The sequence below is a fragment of the Salmo salar genome, chromosome ssa14, assembly GCF_905237065.1.
Source record: "Salmo salar chromosome ssa14, Ssal_v3.1, whole genome shotgun sequence".
In the NCBI taxonomy this organism is placed as follows: Eukaryota; Metazoa; Chordata; class Actinopteri; order Salmoniformes; family Salmonidae; genus Salmo; species Salmo salar.
The window spans coordinates 53,888,062-53,911,748 of record NC_059455.1 but is presented as its reverse complement, the minus strand read 5'-3'; the positions used below and the strand labels follow the sequence as shown (position 1 = coordinate 53,911,748).

The following is a 23,687-nucleotide window of genomic DNA, read 5'->3' as shown; positions in this document are numbered from 1 at the left end:
TTTTGAATTCAGGCTGTAACAAGAAAAATGGGGAATAAGTCGAGGGGTAGGAATACTTTCTGAAGGCACTGTATCTATAGCTTAACCACATTTTTAACCAGATGTTCCCTTTACATTACCCTGGGACTACCGGGGGGAGGGAACATTACCCTGGGACTACCGGGGGGAGGGAACATTACCCTGGGACTACCGGGGGGAGGGAACATTACCCTGGGACTACCGGGGGGAGGGAACATTACCCTGGGACTACCGGGGGGAGGGAACATTACCCTGGGACTACCGGGGGGAGGGAACATTACCCTGGCACCTCCTGGGGCGAGGGAACATTATGCATACTGCAGAGTCAGTCGATGAGTGTAGACAGTGCTCTTATTGTTTTACTGTCAGTAATGAGACACAGGAAGTCATTCTGTAATGTGAAAGTATAAATATCCATTAGTTGTATTTATGCAGGCAGAGCAGCGGGGGTCACCTGGTTGGCTGAGACTGAACACCTCCAGACGTCTAGAAGGAGAGTGTTGAGACAGTAGAGCCAGGTCCTGGAGGGCTAGAAACTGACAGGACAGAGGTAGTAGGGTTAACCGGAGGGCTAGGAACTGACAGGACAGAGGTAGTAGGGTTAACCGGAGGGCTAGGAACTGACAGGACAGGGGTAGTAGGGTTAACCGGAGGGCTAGGATCTGACAGGACAGGGGTAGTAGGGTTAACCGGAGGGCTAGGATGTGACAGGACAGAGGTAGTAGGGTTAACCGGAGGGCTAGGATCTGACAGGACAGGGGTAGTAGGGTTAACCGGAGGGCTAGGATCTGACAGGACAGAGGTAGTAGGGTTAACCGGAGGGCTAGGATCTGACAGGACAGGGGTAGTAGGGTTAACCGGAGGGCTAGGATCTGACAGGACAGAGGTAGTAGGGTTAACCGGAGGGCTAGGATCTGACAGGACAGGGGTAGTAGGGTTAACCGGAGGGCTAGGATCTGACAGGACAGGGGTAGTAGGGTTAACCGGAGGGCTAGGATCTGACAGGACAGAGGTAGTAGGGTTAACCGGAGGGCTAGGATCTGACAGGACAGGGGTAGTAGGGTTAACCGGAGGGCTAGGATCTTACAGGACAGAGGTAGTAGGGTTAACCGGAGGGCTAGGATCTGACAGGACAGAGGTAGTAGGGTTAACCGGAGGGCTAGGATCTGACAGGACAGAGGTAGTAGGGTTAACCGGAGGGCTAGGATCTGACAGAACACAGAACAGCTAACTGGACGGCTACAGAACAGAGGGTATGGTGTAAAATGCTTACCTTCAGTATCATTGGTTGCATGCCAGTGATAACTTTGGGCAGACACTGGTGAGACTCCTCTGTGAACGTGGACTGGACGGGAAAACTGTAAACCTGCAAGAAATGATGATTATCAAATCAGACTCCTCGTGGAATGATCTTGTCTACGGTACTAAGCAGATAGGTTAGAAGCGCACACTTCCCAGAGAACAACGGTTGAGAATCGAACTGCAGCCAGAGAGAGGAAATGATTAGCAGAGACTGGTAGAGAAGCAGCCAGTCAGTCTAGGACCAGACTGGTAGAGAAGCAGCGAGTCAGTCCAGGACCAGACTGGTAGAGAAGCAGCGAGTCAGTCCAGGAACAGACTGGTAGAGAAGCAGCGAGTCAGTCCAGGAACAGACTGGTAGAGGAGCAGCGAGTCAGTCCAGGACATCCTCATGTTCAATATGACAGTCTGGTAATCTGAGTGAAAGCACACTGACCAGAATAGTAAAACAAAACCAACAAAGTAATTGGTCGACCACAGGCACATTTGAGCATTCTGTTCCACAAGGCAACCAGTCTGAAACCTATCGTTGGCGACCCCTCCCACCCTCTACACCCTCAGATGGAGGCTTCCCTCTGGCCGGCGCTTCAGAATGACCATGGCCAAGAACAACATGTTCAAACATTCATTCGTTCCTTGTGCTGTTGGGACTACTAAAAACAAAAAGTACATCGTATCAGTATATGTACTTAACCATCTAGTCCAGTTGGGACAGTGGTCATTGTCAGCGAACGTAGTCGTGTCCTCCGCGTTGTCAGCGAACGTAGTCGTGTCCTCCGCGTTGTCAGCGAACGTAGTCGTGTCCTCCGCGTTGTCAGCGAACGTAGTCGTGTCCTCCGCGTTGTCAGCGAACGTAGTCGTGTCCTCCGGCGTTGTCAGCGAACGAGCGTGGAGCGAACGTAGTCGTGTCCTCCGGCGTTGTCAGCGAACGTAGTCGTGTCCTCCGCGTTGTCAGCGAACGTAGTCGTGTCCTCCGCGTTGTCAGCGAACGTAGTCGTGTCCTCTGTGTTGTTAGTATGTAACATGATGGACTGACTGGTTTAAATGTTTAAGATGTGAGAATGTACGCGATTCTTTTAATGGAAGGTGATGCCAAAGAAAAATGGCCATGCTGGACCAAGTTTTATTCTACAGGTTGGTTTCTCTCTATACTCAGATATTTATGCATTTTATTTCACCTTTATTTAACCAGGTAGGCCAGTTGAGAACAAGTCCTTATATACAACTGCAACCTGGCCAAGATAAAGCAAAGCAGTTCGACACAAACAACAACACAGAGTTACACATGGAATAAACAAACACAGTCAATAACACAATAGAAAAATCTGTATATAGTGTGTGAAGTAAATGAAGTAAAGAGGTAAGGCAATAAATAGGCCATAGTGGCGAAGTAATTACAATTTAGCAATTTACACTGGAGTGATAGATGTGCAGGTGAGGATGTGCAAGTAGAAACACTGGTGTGCAAAAGAGCAGAAAAACAAATATGGGATGAGGTAGGTAGTTGTTTGAGCTAAATTCTAGATGGGCTATGTACAGGTGCAGTGATCTGTGAGCTGCTCTGACAGCTGGTGCTTAAAGCTAGTGAGGGAGATATGAGTCTCCAGCTTCAGTGATTTTTGCAGTTCGTTCCAGTCATTGGCAGCAGAGAACTGGAAGGCAAGCCGGCCAAAGGAGGAATTGGCTTTAGGGGTGACCAGAGAGATATACCTGCTGGAGCGCGTGCTACAGGTGGGTGCTGCTATGGTGACCAGTGAGCGGAGATAAGGGGGGACTTTACCTAGCAGAGACTTATAGATGACCTGGAGCCAGTGGGTTTGGCGACGAGTATGAAGTGAGGGCCAGCCAACGAGAGCGTACAGGTCGCAGTGGTGGGTAGTATATGGGGCTTTGGTGACAAAACGGATGGCACTGTGATAGCAAATTGGATGCAGTCTGAGTAGCGTATTGGAAGCTATTTTGTAAATGACATCGCCGAAGTCGAGGATCGGTAGGATGGTCAGTTTTACGAGGGTGTGTTTGGCAGCATGAGTGAAGGATGCTTTGTTGTGAAATAGGAAGCCAATTCTAGATTTAACTTTGGATTGGAGATGTTTGATATGAGTCTGTCCCCCACCTCCACACGGAGGAGCAGTACAGTGATGTATAGTACCAGGTGAAGGTTAGGAGGGTTAGAGGTTAGGGTTAGGGTCCTGAGGAGCAGTACAGTGATGTATAGTACCAGGTGAAGGTTAGGAGGGTTAGAGGTTAGGCTTAGGGTCCTGAGGAGCAGTACATTGATGTATAGTATCAGGTGAAGGTTAGGAGGGTTAGAGGTTAGGGTCCTGAGGAGCAGTACGGTGATGTATAGTACCAGGTGAAGGTTAGGAGGGTTAGAGGTTAGGGTTAGGGTCCTGAGGAGCAGTACGGTGATGTATAGTACCAGGTGAAGGTTAGGAGGGTTAGAGTTAGGGTCCTGAGGAGCAGTACAGTGATGTATAGTACCAGGTGAAGGTTAGAGGTTAGGGTCCTGAGGAGCAGTGCAGTGATGTATAGTACCAGGTGAAGGTTAGGAGGGTTAGAGGTTAGGGTTAGGGTCCTGAGGAGCAGTACAGTGATGTATAGTACCAGGTGAAGGTTAGGAGGAGGGTTAGAGGTTAGGGTTAGGGTCCTGAGGAGCAGTACAGTGATGTATAGTACCAGGTGAAGGTTAGGAGGAGGGTTAGAGGTTAGGGTTAGGGTCCTGAGGAGCAGTACAGTGATGTATAGTACCAGGTGAAGGTTAGGAGGGTCAGAGGTTAGGGTTAGGGTCCTGAGGAGCAGTACAGTGATGTATAGTACCAGGTAACGGTTAGAGGTTAGGGTCCTGAGGAGCAGTACAGTGATGTATAGTACCGATGTATAGTACCAGGTGAAGGTTAGGAGGAGGATTAGAGGTTAGGGTTAGGGTCCTGAGGAGCAGTACAGTGATGTATAGTACCAGGTGAGGGTTAGAGGTTAGGGTCCTGAGGAGCAGTACAGTGATGTATAGTACCGATGTATAGTACCAGGTGAAGGTTAGGAGGAGGATTAGAGGTTAGGGTTAGGGTCCTGAGGAGCAGTACAGTGATATATAGTACTAGGTGAAGGTTAGGAGGGTTAGAGGTTAGGGTTAGGGTCCTGAGGAGCAGTACAGTGATGTATTGTACCAGGTGAAGGTTAGGAGGGGGAGGGTTAGGGTCCTGAGGAGCAGTACAGTGATGTATAGTACCAGGTGAAGGTTAGGAGGAGGAGGGTTAGAGGTTAGGGTCCTGAGGAGCAGTACAGTGATGTATAGTACCAGGTGAAGGTTAGGAGGAGGGTTAGAGATTAAGGTTAGGGTCCTGAGGAGCAGTACAGTGATGTATAGTACCAGGTGAAGGTTAGGAGGAGGATTAGAGGTTAGGGTCCTGAGGAGCAGTACAGTGATGTATAGTACCAGGTGAAGGTTAGGAGGGTTAGAGGTTAGGGTCCTGAGGAGCAGTACATTGATGTATAGTACCAGGTGAAGGTTAGGAGGAGGATTAGAGGTTAGGGTTAGGGTCCTGAGGAGCAGTACAGTGATGTATAGTACCAGGTGAAGGTTAGGAGGAGGATTAGAGGTTAGGGTTAGGGTCCTGAGGAGCAGTACAGTGATGTATAGTACCAGGTGAAGGTTAGGAGGGTTAGAGGTTAGGGTCCTGAGGAGCAGTACAGTGAAGGTTACACTCCGATCAGACCGACAGCGTCATTGCATCAATTCTACGTAATACAATCTGCAGTCAAACTCATTTCATTATCTAATCCAACATTTTGACTGGATGTGTGAGCGACAACAGTTCAACATTCACCCTTTTTCCTACTAAATTCTGTCAAGTCTACTCATACGATTTGATGTCTACGACGAGATAAATCCAACGTACGCAGCACACAGAACGCACAGCAACTGACTCTACAACGCTACGCTGCAAGGCAAACGCAACGACTCGTCGGTCTGATCGAGGTGTTACGGGGGGGGGTCATGGGAGTTATACGTACCTCGGTAACAAAGATCCTGAAGAGGAGTACTGTGATGTACCAGGTGAGGAGGAGGAAGGTCCCACTTATCCACAGGTGGTACAGGAGGGACAAGTCCAATAGACTAGACACACTGTCCAGGGAATGGATTGAACTGGGAAAAGGGGAAAGACCAGAACACTTCTGTCATCTGTTTAGTCTGTCTTGATGCATGTACCAGTCCATTCCAGTGGACTGTTGACATGTCCAGTTTCCACATGGAAAATCAATGTAGGACTTAAAATACATTAGGAAAGGAATATGAGGAGGCTAAAGAGAGCAGCCTAGCAGTCGAGGGGGTAGACAGGGGGTCAGCAGCCTAGCAGTCGAGGGGGGTAGACGGGGGGGTAGACGGGGGGTCAGCAGCCTAGCAGTCGAGGGGTAGGGGGGGTCAGCAGCCTAGCAGTCGAGGGGGTAGACAGGGGGTCAGCAGCCTAGCAGTCGAGGGGGTAGACAGGGGGTCAGCAGCCTAGCAGTCGAGGGGGTAGACGGGGGTCAGCAGCCTAGCAGTCGAGGGGGTAGACGGGGGTCAGCAGCCTAGCAGTCGAGGGGGTAGACGGGGGGGGGTCAGCAGCCTAGCAGTCGAGGGGTAGGGGGGTCAGCAGCCTAGCAGACCAGGGGGTAGACGGGGGGGTAGACGGGGTCAGCAGCCTAGCAGACCAGGGGGCAGACGGGGGGGTCAGCAGCCTAGCAGACCAGGTGGCAGGGGGGGGGGTTGTCAGCAGCCTAGCAGTCGAGGGGGTCAGATTTAAATAATATTATGGAGGTTAACCTGTTGATGTTGAGGTCTAGTGTTCTACAGATCCAGGCTCGTGGTGCATATCCTTAAAGACAGGGAGATAAAGACATCACTATCTGTTGACTACAGAACGGTTGGGAGACACCCCACTGAATATGCTCATACACACAAAGCCATGTGTTCCTTACCCATGAAGAAATACAGGAGAAGGAAGTTCCTGAGACAGTAAAGAGCCTGAACAGCACTGGCCTTCACCACTAGGGGCAGAGCTCCCTTGAAGCGGAGGTACTTGTATTGCTGAAACATGAAAGCAGAGCAGTGGAGGCAGCTGAGGGGAGGAGGGCTGATAATAAGGTCTGGAAAGGAGTAATGGAATGGTAGCAAACAAAGACGTGTTTTTTTTCTCCCCATGTGGTTAATTCCGTGCCATTGACTCCATTCCAGACCTTATTATGAGCCGTTCTCCCCTCAGCAGCTTGGAGGAGAACATGGCACTTCCTGATGTCTCATAACAACATAGTGCTATCAAAAAGGTAACAAAAACTACAATACCCAACAGTAGTAGTAGACATTGATGGGTTATGTTCAGTAGAGCGCACTGTAGGAAAACATTACGCAACTGAAAACAATATGCCACGTTGTTATTGGACAGGTTCCGGTAGCACCTCTGTTAGATCTTTCAACATTTTGTATCTACTGAACACAACCCAGCAGTGTAACAGTCATCCATTATCTTGTAGTTTTAGACACCGGGCGTTTCTCTGGGAAGAGGGGACAGGAGTTCTACCTACCTGGGTCCAGTTTCCCGATAGAGCTTAAGCTTACGAATGTTTTTAACGATGCAGCGTTCCTACAACGGACGAATATGTAGCGTGCGTTTCCCCAAAACAACACGCAGAGAACGTTCGCCATGTTTCAATACTGATGCCAGATCAGCTCCCAGAGAGATATTACCACCTAATGGGCTGCAATACTGACGCCAGATCAGCTCCCAGAGAGATATTACCACCTAATGGGCTGCAATACTGATGCCAGATCAGCTCCTAGAGAGATATTACAGAGATATTAGTAGCCTACAAATAGATCTCAGCATAACACTTACTTCAATATGAAGGAAATATATCGGCCTATAGGTCTACTGCATACATTCTTATAATGCGTATTTTTAATCCTTTGCCTGTTCAATTGCAAAGACATTGGCAACTTTGTTCCCAAGTTATCGGCGGTCACAGACAGATAAACAGCATGCAGTCGGGAAGTACTCAGACCCTTCACTTTTTCCACATTTTGTTAAGTTACAGCCTTATTCTAAAATGGATTACATTGTGTTCCCCTCCCCTCAGTCTACACACACACACACACTACCCCGTAATGACAAAGCAAAAACAGGTTTAAAACGTTGCAAATGTACTAAAAATACAAAACTGAAATATAACATTTACATAAGTATTCAGACCCTTCACTCAGTACCTTGTTGAAGCACCTTTTGGCAGCGATTACAGCCTCAAGTCTTCTTGGGTATGACGCTACAAGCTAGGCACACCTGTATTTGGGGAGTTTCTCCCATTCTTCTCTGCAGATCCTCTCAAGCTCTGTCAGGTTGGATGGGGAGCGTCGCTGCACAGCTATTTTCAGGTCTCTCCAGAGATATTCGATCGGGTTCATGTCCGAGCTCTGGCTGGGCCACTCAAGGACATGCAGAGACTTGTCCCGAAGCCACTCCTGTGTTGTCCTGAGCAGATTTTCATCAAGGATCTCTGTACTTTGCTCCGTCCATCTTTCCCTCTATCCTGACTAGTCTCCCAGTCCCTGCCCCTGAAAAACATCCCCACAGCATGATGCTGCCACTACCATGCTTCACCGTAGGGATGGTATTGTCCAGGTGATGAGCGGTACCTGGTTTCCTCCAGACGTCAGGTCAAAGAGTTCAATCTTGGTTTCATCAGACTAAAGAACCTTGTTTCTCATGGTCTGATTCCTTTTGGTGCCTTTTGGCAAACTCCAAGCGGGCTGTCACGTGCCTTTTACTGAGGAGTGGCTTCCTTCTGGCCACTCTACCATAAAGGCATTAATGGTAGAGTGCTGCCAAGATGGTTGTCCTTCTGGAAGGTTCTCCCCTCTTCATAGAGGAATTCTGGAGCTCTGTCAGAGTGACCATCGGGTTCTTGGTGACCTCCCTGACCAAGGCCCTTCTCCCCCGATTGCTCAGTTTGGCTGGACGGCCAGCTCTAGGAAGAGTCTTGGTGGTTCCAAACTTCTTCCATTTAAGGATGATGGAGGCCACTGTGTTCTTGGGGATCTTCAATGTTGCAGGAAAAAAAGGTCTGTACCCTTCCCCAAATCTGTTTCTTGACACAATCCTGTCCTGGAGTTGTAACGGACAATTCCTTCGACCTCATGGCTTGGTTTTTGCTCTGACATGCACTGTCAACTGTGGGACCTTCTATAAACAGGTGTGTGCCTTTCCAAATCATGTCCAATCAATTGAATTTACCACAGGTGGACTCCAATCAAGTTGTAGAAACATCTCAAGGATGATCAATGGAACAGGATGCACCTGAGCTCAATTTCAAGTCTCATAGCAAAGAGTCTGAATACTTACGTAAATAATGCATGTTTTTTTATTTGTAATAAAAATAAATAAACTGTTTTCGCTTTGTTATTATGGGGTATTGTGATGTCATTATGGGGTATTGGGTGTAGATTGACGAGGACAATTTTTTATTTAATCAATTTTAGAATGAGGCTGTGTAACGTAACAAAATGTGGAAAAAGTGAAGGGGTCTGAATACTTTCTGTACATGTTTATATGTTTAGCGGAGATCTTCTGAAGGGCAAAAAAAAGCATCTAACGACATAATCAGCTGGTCTGAACCAGTCAATTAATAACGAGCAACTTTATCAACCTAGCCAGCCAGCCAGGCAGCCAGCCAACCAGCCAGCCAGCCAGCATTCAAGGTTTTGTAAACGACTTGAGCTGCAACAGATTTCCACAAATTGTTACTAACCTTATTATAAACGACATAATGAAACATCTGTTCACTAAAAAATATTGTTCTCACATAGTGGTATTTAACCTGTTGGGGCTAGGGGGCAGTATTTTCACGGCTGGATAAAAAAACGTACCCGATTTAATCTGGTTACTAATCCTACCCAGTAACTAGAATATGCATATACTTATTATATATGGATAGAAAACACCCTAAAGTTTCTAAAACTGTTTGAATGGTGTCTGTGAGTATAACAGAACTCATTTGGCAGGCAAAACCCTGAGACATTTTCTGACAGGAAGTGGATACCTGATGTGTTGAATTACCTTTAAGCCTATGCCATTGAAACACACAGGGGTTGATTAATGTTTTGGCACTTCCTATTGCTTCCACTAGATGTCACCAGCTTTTACAAAGTGTTTTGAGTCTTTTACTGTGAGATCTGACCAAACAAGAGCCATGGAACGATGATGTCCCATTAGACACCTGGCGCGCGAGTTCATGTTGGGTACCCTCGTTCCAATACGTTATAAAAGAGAATGCAGTCGTCCACCTTGAATATTATTCATGTTCTGGTTAAAAAAGGCACTAATGATTTATGCTATACAACGTTTGACATGTTTGAACGAACGTAAATATATTTTTTCCCCTCGTTCATGACGAGAAGTCCGGCTGGCTTAGATCATGTGCTAACAACACGGAGCTTTTTGGACATAAATGATGAGCTTTTTTGAACAAAACTACATTCGTTATGGACCTGTGATACCTGGAAGTGACATCTGATGAAGAGAATCAAAGGTAATGGATTATTTACATAGTATTTTCGATTTTAGATCTCCCAACATGGCCGTCTTGTCTGTATAGCAAAGCGTATTTTTCTGGGCGCAGTGCTTAGATTATTGCAAAGTGTGATTTCCCAGTAAGGTTATTTTTAAATCTGGCAAGTTGATTGCGTTCAAGAGATGTAAATCTATAATTCTTTCAATGACAATATAATATTTTACCAATGTTTTCTAATTATTTAGTTTGTGGTGCTGACTTGATTGCCGGTTATTGGAGGGAAACGATTTCCTGAACATCAACGCCATAGTAAACCGCTGTTTTTGGATATAAATATGAACTTGATAGAACTAAAAATGCATTTATTGTCTAACATAATGTCCTAGGAGTGTCATCTGATGGAGATTGTAAAAGGTTAGTGCATCATTTTAGCTGGTTTTGGTGACCCTGTCTTTGAATTGACAAAACATTACACAGTTATTGTCAATGTACTCTCCTAACATAATCTAACTTTATGCTTTCGCCGTAAAACCTTTTTGAAATCGTAAAACGTGGTTAGATTAAGGAGATGTTTATCTTTCAAAGGGTGTAAGATAGTTGTATGTTTGAAAAATTTGAATTTTGACATTTATTTGGTTTCAAATTTGCCGCTCTTGAAATGCACCTGCTGTTGATAGGGTGCACATCGGGTGGCACGCTAGCGTCCCACATAGCCCCAAGAAGTTAACACTAAAATCACAGGAATTAGTGGTTTTGGGTAGACTTTAAATGTAAGATGCTTTTTGGGACACCGGACCCAGGATAAAAACAGATAGGAAGTAAAGAGACAGTACGTACCTGCATGGTGTGGAAGGAAACGTAGTTCATGTTGTAGACCACTCCCACCAGGCTGTGGCTATAGCCAATGAAGGCCCCCACCAGCAGCAGCACCAGGTGGTATTCATTCAGGCACATCTCAGGACCACTACTACTGTAACCAACACAACAACAGACAGATATATATTTGAACGGAGCTTTGCTCAATGATGAGGCATCGAAGAAGAAAGAAGTTAGGAAGGAAGGAAGGAAGGAAGGAAGGAAGGAAGGAAGGAAGGAAGGAAGGAAGGAAGGAAGGAAGGAAGGAAGGAAGGAAGGAAGGAAGGAAGGAAGGAAGGAAGGAAGGAAGGAAGGAAGGAAAAAAAGAAATCAACCAAAAAACTATTTCGCAACAAATTCAATACCTTCTAGACAAATTCCTGGACAAAATGTTTCACTGTAATAGTGAAGGTGTAAACTTGGCAGTAGAAAACAAACAGTATATTTGACTTCTCAGCTTCCCTATGAAATCTAAAAATGTCAACAAAATTAACAATGACAATTGGTTTGTTGAAGAATGCAAAAACCTAAGAAAGAAAAAAACAGAGACCAAGAAAACCTGAGTCTACGCCTTCACTATGGTGAATCACTAAAACAATACAGAAATACACTACGGAGAAAGAAGGAACAGCACGTCAGAAATCAGCTCAATGTAATTGAAGAAACAAACAAGCAAAAAAGGCTAAAAGTCTTGTCATGCTTCGTTGATTTCAAAAAAGCCTACTACTTAATTTGGCACGAGGGCCTGCTATAGAAATTGATGGAAAGTGGTGTTGGGGGAAAAACATACGACATTAAAAAATCCATGTACACTGTGACGGCCCTGAATGTTTCTGAACCGTCTCAGTGCTTCTCCTTCCAATAGGGTGCTTCCCCTTTAATTCCCAATTAAATAGCCAGCATCAGCTGCGCAAAAGTGGGGTTGTGATGGAAACGTGAGGATGTGTTCAACCCTCAGTTCTGAAGCGTCTCTCTTCCGTTTGTTGTGTTGTTTTAAAAGTGTGCTTTGTGTAGCCTAATAGCAAGTTTTACCCAGGATCGGATCCACTCTTTGCGTCCGTGGACTACACCTCTCCGTTGTTCTTCGTGGCCTTTCTCCGCTGGAGATCTGTCGGTGGATTGGCTTGTCTGACTGACCGACTAACTACAACCTTTTTGTATACGGTATTTCATTTGTTTTGGTGTGATGTATACGGTAATGATTTATGTAGTTAGTTGTAGTTGAGGACTTATTGAGATGTGTGGTAAATATTTGTTATTTTGATTGTATGATTGATACTGGATTTACGCTACACTGGGATGAACGGACAAACATTGCGTGACTAAGTTCACTTGAGTTCCCTGAACTTGTTTACCGGGCTGGACTCTTTTTAGGCCCGAGGTACAGGACATTTCTGGAGGAACTAGAGCTGTTTAAAGCACATTATTGTATATTGTTATGTGTGTGTGTGTGTGTGTGATCATTTGTTAGTAATACAAAACAACTGTATTCTGTTGCGTGGTTGTAAGTTCTTTCCAATGTTTTAAGGGTTTATGAAAAGTGTATTTCCATCCTGACTTTTACATGAGTACTTTGTATTGGTGTAGACTTGACGGACCAGATGGGACTCATTCCCTCCCAAACCAAAAGGAGAAACCAATATTTTCTCTGGTAGGCACAACCTACCTGGCACCCCTATAAACGATAACCTCAAGTCAAAACCGTTACAACACAAACAAGTGTGAGGTTAAAATAGGCAAAACATCTTTCCACAGGGCCGTGGGGTGAGACAGGGATGCAGCTTAAGCCCAACCCTCTTCAACATGTATATCAAAATATTGGCGAGGGCACTAGAACAGTCTGCAGCACCCGGCTTCACCCTGCTAGACACGGAAATCAAAAGTCTACTGTTTGCTGATGATTTGGTTCTTCTCTCCCCAACCAAGGAGGGCCTACAGCAGCACCTAGCTCTTCTGCACAGATTCTGATAGACCTGGGCCCTGACAGTAAATCTCAGTAAGACACAAACAACGGTGTTCCAAAAAAAGGTCCAGTTGCCAGGACCACAAATACCATCTAGACACCGTTGCCCTAGAGCACACAAAAAACAATAAATACCTTGGCCTAAACATCAGCACCACAGGTAACTTCCACAAAGCTGTGAATGATCTGAGACAAGAAGGGCCTTCTACGCCATCAAAAGGAACATCAAATCGACATACCAATTAGGATCTGGCGAAAATAATTGAGTCAGTTATAGGACCCATTGCCCTTTATGGTTGTGAGGTCTGGGGTCCGCTCACAAACCAAGAATTGACAAAATGAGACAAATACCAAATTGAGACTCTGCAGAATTCTGCGAGTAGAACGTGTACAACGTAAACCACCAAATAATGCATCCAGAGCAGAATAAGGCCGATACCCAGTAATTATCAAAATTCAGAAAATAAATTCTACAACCACCTAAAAGGAAGTGATTCTCAAACCTTCCATAACAAAGCCATCACCTACAGAGAGATGAACCTGGAGAAGAGTCCCCTAAGCAAGCTGGTCCTGGGGCGCCGTTCACAAACACCCCAGGACAGCAACACAATTAGATCCAACCAAATCATGAGAAAACAAAAAGATAATTACTTGACACATTGGAAAGAATTAACAAAAAAACAGAGCAAACTAGAATGCTATTTGGCCCTAAACAGAGAGTAGACAGTGGCAGAATACCTGACCGCTGTGACTGACCCAAACTTAAGGAAAGCTTAACCTCCGGTCAAACGTATGACCATATTAGTATCACATATTTCCCCCCAGAATACACACACCGACAAAGAATTTGAAAATAAATTTTGACAAACTCCCATATCTACTGGGTAAAATAGGTAGGTAGCCTAGTGGTTAGAGCATCGGGCCAGTCACCGAAAAGTTGCTGACAAGGTAAACATCTGTCGTTCTGCCCCTGAACAAGGCAGTTAACCCACTGTTCCCCTGTAGGCCGTCATTGTAAATAAGAATTTGTTCTTAACTGACTTGCCTAGTTAAATAAAAGGTTAAATTAAAATTAAATACCACAGTGTGACATCACAGCAGCAAGATTTGTGACCTGTTGCCACAAGAAAAGGGCAACCAGTGAAGAACAAACACCATTGTAAATACAACCCATATTTATGTTTATTTATTTTCAATTTTGTACTTTAACTATTTGCACATCATAACACTGTATATATACACACACACATAATGACAATTGAAATGTCATTATTCTTCTCGAACTTTTGTGAGTGTAATGTTTACTGTACATTTTTTATTGTTTATTTCCTTTTAGTTTATTATCATCTATTTCACTTGCTTTGGCAAAGTTAACTTATGTTTCCCTTAAATTGATTTGAATGAAATTGAGATAAAAGGAAAGTTGCAACTAAACCCTCAACTTATGAGGATAGTATTTTTCACTCATACAGGGGGGAAAAACAAGTATGTTTCACTTAAGTTAACTGAAGGTCCCCAACCTCAACCAAAATATTGATCAAATAAACAGCGCCAAGGCAATTATGAATAAAAGTATTCTTTCATAAATAAGGAATTACTACTCTACAGCTATAAAGATCTATGCAGGAACTGGCCAACCAGGCTGGAAGTTTTACCGTGTCCAACATGTGCTACTTGTTATTGAAAAGTACAACACTTCCCTAGCCGGTAGATAGCTTGACTCGTTCTACTAGCCCAGTCTGAAAAGTACAACACTTCCCTAGCCGGTAGCTAGTTTGACACGTTCTACTAGCCCAGTCTGAAAAGTACAACACTTCCCTAGCCGGTAGCTAGTTTGACACGTTCTACTAGCCCAGTCTGAAAAGTACTAGCCTGGCACCATCTTCATTTCCATCCCTGTGTGTATACCAGGTAAACCTAAAACATGTTGTGTGGTGTCTCACCTCTCATCCTGTGTACAGGGGTGCCCCAAGGACCGGTAGCGCCCTCCGATGGTGAAGGCACAACACCAAGCTACTACAACACCCATGATGCAGTGCACCAGTGAGTGGACGAACTGACGGGGGTGGAGCACCTGACCCAGTAGGGCGATCTTGGAACAGGCGATGGATGGGACGACTGGTGGGAATCAATCAAACAATAAATAAATAAAACAGGGTGAATGCTGGGACTGTGTTGTCCCAGGACATTGGCACCTCCATATACAGGGTGAATGCTGGGACTGTGTTGTCCCAGGACATTGGCACCTCCATAAACAGGGTGAATGTTGGGACTGTGTTGTCCCAGGACATTGGCACCTCCATAAACAGGGTGAATGTTGGGACTGTGTTGTCCCAGGACATTGGCACCTCCATAAACAGGGTGAATGTTGGGACTGTGTAAACAGTGAAAGCATCATTTATATCTATTTTCTTCTCTCCAGTAATTGTATTGTCTTGGTTCCACCCACGGACCCTGATTGACTCTCAAGAGATGACATGCAGCAATCCCCTCTGGATCCTTCCACTCAGAAGTGCGATCCCCTGGGAGAACCCTTCATGGACTGGCTCACCTGTACAATACTCCAGGTTGAAGAAGCCCACCAGCAGCACCACTCCACAGAGCAGAATGAAGGAGAAGATTGCACTGGTACTGGTTAATAGGGACAGGCATTCTGGAAGCAGACATTACAATAATGAATAGGCTGCTGAATACCTATATATACCCACCTACTGGCACTGGTCAACAAGGCCAAGCATTCTGGAACGAGACATTACAATAATGTGCTTACAAGCAGTCTCCGACATAACTGTCTTAGCTGGCTACACAGCCAGAGAACGACTACAGTAAGGTAAGTTAGTCTGACTGGCTACACAGCCAGAGAACGACTACAGTAAGCTAAGTTAATCTGACTGGCTACACAGCCAGAGAACGACTACAGTAAGCTAAGTTAGTCTGACTGGCTACACAGCCAGAGAACGACTACAGTAAGCTAAGTTAGTCTGACTGGCTACACAGCCAGAGAACGACTACAGTAAGCTAAGTTAGTCTGACTGGCTACACAGCCAGAGAACGACTACAGTAAGCTAAGTTAGTCTGACTGGCTACACAGCCAGAGAACGACTACAGTAAGCTAAGTTAGTCTGACTGGCTACACAGCCAGAGAACGACTACAGTAAGTTAGTCTGACTGGCTACACAGCCAGAGAACGACACAGTAAAGTGAGTTAGTCTGACTGGCTACACAGCCAGAGAACGACTACAGTAAGCTAAGTTAGTCTGACTGGCTACAGTAAGCTAATACATTTTGACATTGTGTTCAAGGTGAGCGTATTGGCGTATGAAAAGTTCTCTTACCGGAGATCCAGAGTATCGGGTGAAACAGGCTGAATCTGCTGAGAACGACAAACAGGGCTGTGGTGGGAAGCAGCAGCAGGACAGACCACGCCATACTGGCTACTGCTCTCCAACAAATCACCTGGAAACACCACCATTCATACATCACATTGGGAAGTGACTCTTATGCCATAATTGTGTTCCCTGAAAAAAAATGTTAGCCTGAATAAGCCTAGCTGAGGAACGCTGAACTCTGTTCTCTTACATCGAGGTGGAGTTGAGTTCTGATCATCGGTCGCGTGACTTGCTAGCGACAACATTGAGGCACCATCAGTCGATGCTTGTAAAAATACATTTTTTTTTAACGCCAATTCTGAAAACAATTACCTGTAACTATGTTTCTTCTGTACAATCACATTCCTCCCATAGGGAGCTGAAATTCATACCTGAAAAAAATATATATATATTTAAAAACATTGCGAATACAACCACTGACTTTTTCCTCCTTTGTGTTGCGCAACTCAGTGAATGGCACATAGTCGTACAGGACAAACATAGGTACAGGTAAGGGTTTTCAAAATAGACATTTTTACAAGCGTCGACTGACAGTGCCTCAATGTTGTTGCAAGTAAATTACACTCCACCTCGATATAAGAGAACAGAGTTGAGTGTTCTTCAGTTAGAATAAACCCATCCCTCTACTAGAGTTGCAAAGGGTCGGAAACTTTCCAGTAAAGTTCCAGAATTATTCCATGGGAAGTTAAGCGCCCGGGAATTTGGAGAATTTAGCTTAAATTCATCAAAACAAGTTAGCTTATAACAGTGAACTTTTTTTTTGTGGGATACACATAAGGCAATTCTAGGTCTTGTGGCATATTTTGGTTAAACTATCCCCTATTCAATGGAATTGCAACACTCTGCATGCAGTGCACTATTCCATCACATGTACAGCTGATTCTCAAGATCTGGCACACTAATGAGATGCTATTGAGCCCACACTACTACACTGTCTGAGCCAAGGACTACATTCTTTCTGGTAAGTTGATTACAATACTGGGTGGGGTGAATATATTTTATATGACATATGATTTTTTGTTAGCTAGTAAATAGTAGCCTACAGCAAAGTGTGTTTAAATCATTTCTAATTTCTTAACACTTTCTGCTAGTTAGTTTTTGCTACCATGTTGGTTTTAGCTTGCTTGAGCCTGCTAACTGAGGAGTGTTAATTCACCTGTTTCCATACATGTTTCATTTTAAAACATCTTACAAGAGGAGTTGTTTAATCTAACTGCTTAACTATTTATCTGTACATGGAATTGTATGTTTTTTTTGTACAAATTTTATTCCTAATCTTCACAGGAAAATGCCACGGACACCATCTGATGTGTGGAGACATTTCACTGCAGCTAATGTAGAAGGAAAAGCTGTGTACATTTGCAAATACCGCGACAAATCATATGTGAACAATGCAACAAAGATGCAGAATAATTTGTCCATGTGCATAAAGTTCCCTCAGCGCTCACAACAAGTAACGTCTGACTAAAGTCCCTCTACTTCTATTGGAGGTGAAAATGATGAATCAGGCACCTTATCGATAGCAACAGCTCATGGTCCTCCTGGAATCAGAAGTTTTTTTGACTCAATAGAGGAACGTAGTCAGAGAAATGCTGATGAATGTCTTGCTCGAGCTGTGTATGCAACTGGTTCACCTCTGATGCTCACAGGCAATGTGTATTGGAAGAGATTTCTGAATGTTCTTCGCCCAGCATACACCCCTCCAACCAGACATGCTTTATCTACTCATTTACTGGATGCAGAGTTCAACAGAGTTCAAGTGAAGGTCAAGCAAATCATAGAGAAAGGAGACTGTATTGCAATCATCTCTGATGGGTGGTCGAAAGTTCGTGGGCAAGGAATAATTAACTACATCATCGCCACCCCTCAACCAGTATTCTACAAGAGCACAGACACAAGGGACAACAGACACACCGGTCTCTACATTGCAGATGAGCTGAAGGCAGTCAATGACCTTGGACCACAGACGGTATTTGCACTGGTGCCAGACAATGCTGTGAACATGAAGTCTGCTTGGTCTAAAGTGGAGGAGTCCTACCCTCACATTACACCCATTGGCTGTGCTGCTCATGCATTGAATCTGCTCCTCAAGGACATCATGGCACTGAAAACAATGGATACACACTACAAGAGAGCCAAGGAAATGGTTGGGAATGTGAAGGGTCATCAAGTTATAGCAGCAATCTACCTCACCAAGCAAAGTGAGAAGAATAAGAGCACCACATTGAAGCTGCCCAGCAACACCCGTTGGGGTGGTGTTGTCATCATGTTTAACAGTCTCCTGGAGGGGAAGGAGTCTCTCCAAGAAATGGCCATACCACAGTCTGCCGATATGGACAGCCTCATCAAGAGGATCCTCCTGGATGATGTATTTTGGGAGAGAGTGGTAAGCAGCCTGAAACCTATAGCAGTAGCCAATGCACAGATTGAGGGAGACAATGCCATCCTGTCTGATGTTCAGACTGCTTGCAGATTTAAGAGAAGAAATCCGTACTGCCCTGCCCACTTCACTGTTGCTCCAAGCAGAGGAAACTGCAGTTCTGAAATACATCAAAAAGTGTGAAGACTTCTGCCTGAAGCCCATACACGCTGCAGCGTACATGTTGGATCCCAAGTATGCTGGCAAGCGCATTCTGTCTGGCACATAGATCAACAAGGCCTAGGGTGTCATCACTACCGTGTCTCACCACCTTGGCCTGGATGAGGGCAAGGTTCTTGGCAGTCTGGCAAAGTACACTTCCAAGCAAGGGCTTTAGGATGGAGATACAATATGGTAGTCGTGCCAAACATATCTCATCAGCCACCTGGTGGAAGGGACTTTGTGGATCTGAGGCTCTTTCCCCTGTTTCCTCCATCATCCTCCAAATCCCACCAACATCAGCCGCCTCAGAGCGCAATTGGTCCTTGTTTGGGAACACACACACCAAAGCACACAACAGGCTGACCAATACAAGGGTTGAAAAATTGGTGGCCATCTGGGCAAATGAGGCTTTTTGAGCCTGACAACGAGCCATCCTCAACAAGGTTGGAAAGTGACAGTGAAGATGAGGCCTCAGAGTCTAATGTTCAAGAGGTGGACATTGAGGAGGTCCAGGGAGAAGACATGGAAGCCTGAGAGGAAGACAACCAAAGCTTTAGTTTCTAGACTATCATTTTACAGATTTATGTTAAACGTTTCTGGGAGATGTGATGGATCATTGGGGATCATTCAATATTCCCTTTCTTTTGTTGTTCAGTGAAATCATCCCATGTGAAGGGTCAACTAATTTAATTAAAGTTAAATTCGTAACTAAATTGGTTATTTTTTTATTTCTATTGGAAGGATTTAATCATTTGCAGTTATGTCTACTTATGATAAGGTAAAATGTTTTTTCTCCATACGATATGGTAAATATCCAATGCAAAAAACATCTACATTTAATTGCCATTAATATTAATTTGCATACATTCCTGTTAATTCACATTAATTCCCACGGAAGTTTTCCACCTCTGAGTAATCCCCAAAACATGCAACCCTAGTGGTGACACTGTCTGTGATTTATTTAGAATTCAAGGAACACTTAACCAGCATGGCTACCACAGCATTCTGCAGCGATACGCCATCCCATCTGGTTTGCGCTTAATGGGGCTATCATTTGTTTTTCAACAGGACAATGACCAAACACACCTCCAGCCTGTGTAAGGGCTATTTGACCAAGAAGGAGAGTGATGTAGTCCTGGCATCCACAATCACCCGACCTCAACACAATTTGAGATGGTTTGGGATGCAGTGAAGGAAAAGCAGCCAACAAGTGCTCAGCATATGTGGGAACTCCTTCAAGACTGTTGGAAAAGCATTCCTCGTCAAGCTGGTTGAGGGAATGCGAAGAGTGTGCAAAGCTATCATCAAGGCAAAGGGTGGCTACTTTGAAAAATCTAAAATATATTTTTGCTTACTACATGATTCCATGTGTTATTTCATAGTTTTGATGTCTTCACTATTATTCTACAATTTATAAAATTGTCAAGAATAAAAGAAAAAAAGCCTTGAATGAGTAGGTGTGTTCAAACCTTTGACTGAAATTATGACCAATTCCTCAGTAGCCTATTCATGCAGGCTATTGGGAAACACAAGCACTTCTTACCTCAAAAAATTGCCTTGCTATTTATGTTGAATAAATTAGTCTTAATTTGAACTAAGCAAGCTGCTAAATCGTTCATTTTACATCTAGGGCTATAGGGCTACCTGCTTTTATCAAAGCAAACCATGGCAAAACTGAATCACAATCATCAACCTAGATTTTAGTCTGTAGCTTAAACACCTATTGAAATGACAAGTCATTCTCAGGAAATGGGCCATTTATAACAGCTTATATGATTAACATCAGGCATATAATAACAGAAATTGCCAGAAAATAGCCTAACATTAAAAAAAATTACGTTAGTCCAAGTGGTTCTTGCTTTAGAGATTGAGATCCTCTGTCCCAACTTTCATCACTCAAACTCTCCTGTTGGATTCATCTATGTTATGGACATATGCAAAGGGGATTTATTTACAATTATAAACATGGTTTAAGCCCTGAATGCTGACTGACTGAAAGCAGCGGTATATCAGACCAAATACCATGGGCTATGAGAAAGCTTTCCTTTTAATTATGTTGGTACACAGTTTATTACAGCAATAAGGCACCCCGGGGGTTTGTGGTCAATATACCACGACTAAGAGCTGTATCCAGGCACTCAGCTTTGCATCATGCACAGGAACAGCCCTTAGCAGTGGTATATTGGTCATACACCATACCCCCTTGTGCCTTATTGCTTAATCATAGCAGTCAAACGAGTTAAATCGCCATCCATTGATGGAAAATGATCTGGCGAGTTTAATTAGGGTGAATAATTTTATGTCTTGCCACATATTCAGTCATGTCATAGCTTGCAATAACTATTATTTTGAGAATAACACGAATTACACTTCTAATGTCGTTACAAGTTACTATGTTATTCCTTCTAATTGGATCGATAACATTATGGAAAAGGGTTTATTGTATAAATATGGCAACTCCACTCTTGCTGTGAAAAGAAACTAACTATTGGGCTGGTTTTCCAGGCCTTTTGTGCGGGTTTTGAGTAGTATGTTTGGGCTAGAAATAGTAGCTCGGAGCCAGACCCTCTGGTCAAAGCTGAATGCTACGTTAAACTACTAAGTTACCTAACTTATGTGAAACTTGAACATCAAGCTAGCTTTTCTACAATTACAGACAGCCAGCAACAACTAGTGTTGTTGTTGTTGTTATACTAGCAATGAAATGTAGCTACTGTTACTAGCTAACTAGTTAGTTAATAGCAAGCTAGCTACTGTAATTGGATAACAACCACGGGTAACTAGCTAACTAGCTACTGTAATTGGATAACAACCACGGGTAACTAGCAAACCAGCTAACTGTGGTTTAGTTGTTTAAAATAGGGCAGTGCTTACCTTACGAACGAACCAACAACTTTGATCCGCTGAAAACATTTTGTTTCGATAAAGATTTTTTTTGATCCGACTTGCAAAAAAAAATAAAGTGTTGATAAAATGTGCCTCATGTGCTCGCTAGTCGTCAAACTCCTCGACAATATCTCATTCTTGTGCAGTTTCACATATAGCGCGGCACATGCATTCAAAGGACATGTCAGGACCCCTTTCACAGTCTGTCCAAAGAGATTACAGCATGAAGAGAGACTAAAACCGCTTCTCCAAGACAAATCTCACAGTCTGTAAAAGCGATGTCATGGTGACGACGGCGAATTCAACTCATGCGGCGCCCCCAACTGCGCATGTGCAGTCCGTCATTGGGTCTCGCCACCCCAACAGCGCATGTGCAGTCCGATCGGGGTCTCGCCGCCCCTACTGCGCATGTGCAGTCCGTCATAGGGTCTCGCCGCCGCCCCAACTGCGCATGTGCAGTCCGTCAAACTCAAAGGACTTCTCCATCGATATAAAGTTGTTTTTGATGAAAAATGAAAACATGTCACTTTCACGACGTTGGAGTAATAACATGTTCAACTACTTAAGACATTGGCTCGAATCTTGGTTCTGCTTTTAGATTTCGAGAAAATTAACAATAATTTTTTTTTTTTTTTTTCACTTCTCTCATTGACTTCTCAAACCCCCTAAACTCCGGTCTGTTTGGTCCGTTTCGGGAAGCGTCCCCAGAAGGGTCGTGATGTTGCGTCTCTGGGTTTAGAAACTCTGTGGTCTGTCACATAGAAATTAGGTGGTGGGCCGATGCCGAAAAAACGTGAAGTTGATCGATCCCCATCGAGGGAGGACCTGATCTTTTGTATATAACAGTACAACATTCTTATAATGACTATAAAAATTTGTTGGCACCTTAACTTGTCATAAAAAAATATATTTCAACACCCTTTCTACTCAGGCAAATTTGCAAAATGCTAAACTTGGAACCAATAGGATCTTTCGTACATACCCCTCGTGATGAAGACAGCCAATGGCTGTAGGATGTAAACACAGCCTCCAATGAAAACTCGAGCTGCTTCCTGTACGTGCGTGTAAGTGTGCGCAGAGATGGAAATTAGATCTGTTTTGGAGTGAAATGCAACAGGAATTGCCCTACTGCCTCTGATCTGGCGAACTAACTAAACACAAATGCATCGTTTGTAAATTATGTCTGAGTGTTGGAGTGTGCCCCTGGCTATCCATAAAAAACACGAAAATGGTGCCGTTTGCTTTGTTTAATATAAGGAATTAGAAATTATTTATACTTTTACTTTGGATGCTTAAATATATTATATCAATTACATTTTATTTTGCTACTTAAGTATATTTACAATCAAATCCTTTTAGACTTTTACTTTAGTAGTATTTTACTGGGTGACTTTCACTTTTACTTGAGTAACTTTCTATTATGGTATCTATACTTTCACTCAAGTATCACAATTGGAGACATTTTACACCACAAGTCAACGGTGTTTCCTCTTCAGAGATGACCAGGGATGTTCTCTTGATAAGTGTGTGAATTGGACTATTTTCTGTCCTGCTAAGCATTCAAAATGTAACGAGAACTTTTGGGTGTCAAGGAAAATGTATGGAGTGATAAAATACATTATTTTATTTAGGAATGCAGTGAAGTAAAAGTAAAAGTTGTCAAAAATATAAATAGTAAAGTAAATTACAGATACCCCCCAAAAAACGACTTAAGTAGTGCTTTAAATAATTTTTACTTAAGTACTTTAAACCACTGCCATAGCCAATTTATTAAAAGCTAACCAATGTTAGTTTGACTAGCCAAGCCAGCTACTGTAAATGTCAATTTGCCTGCCCAGGAGGCTCGTGTTTCATTAGCTGTCTCGCTGTCAGTGAATTACATTGTTGAATCATGTTTTGGCATAATTATATGTCTCATTTTAAGTAACTAGTTGCAGGCTTAAATAAACATTAAATCATATACTTTGCATAGAAACCTAAATAAAAGCATGTAGATAGAATGATGTGTCTCGTGTATGTTAGAATGGAGGTTAAAAACTACAGTAACATTTGCGTATTAGCCAACAAATCATAACCTACACATAAACCATACCTTGCAATACAATCTTGTCTAAAAACAGTTGTACAATGTGCTCTGCAAAAAGAAAACCAGAGT

General features: G+C 43.7%; 1 protein-coding gene across 5 annotated transcripts in view; it reads right to left on the bottom strand.

The window, feature by feature from the left end:
- Positions 1–21,836, bottom strand: part of ndc1 (NDC1 transmembrane nucleoporin) — a 30,286-nt gene extending 8,450 nt beyond the window's left edge. For 3 of the 5 annotated variants that reach the window (XM_014141469.2, XM_014141473.2, XM_014141472.2), the window contains exons 1-10: positions 21,521–21,836; positions 16,012–16,132; positions 15,228–15,329; positions 14,620–14,794; positions 10,696–10,828; positions 6,277–6,385; positions 6,122–6,173; positions 5,332–5,464; positions 1,292–1,384; positions 473–554 (exon numbers count right to left, since the gene is read on the bottom strand). In XM_014141469.2, coding sequence (XP_013996944.1) covers positions 473–554; positions 1,292–1,384; positions 5,332–5,464; positions 6,122–6,173; positions 6,277–6,385; positions 10,696–10,828; positions 14,620–14,794; positions 15,228–15,329; positions 16,012–16,132; positions 21,521–21,559 — 1,039 coding nt within the window. In that variant the 5' untranslated portion in view covers positions 21,560–21,836. Of the gene's footprint in view, positions 1–472; positions 555–1,291; positions 1,385–5,331; positions 5,465–6,121; positions 6,174–6,276; positions 6,386–10,695; positions 10,829–14,619; positions 14,795–15,227; positions 15,330–16,011; positions 16,133–16,377; positions 16,437–21,520 lie in introns of all 5 variants that reach the window. The other 2 variants (XM_014141474.2, XM_014141471.2) reach the window with 2 other exon arrangements.
- Positions 21,837–23,687: the final 1,851 nt, after the last annotated feature.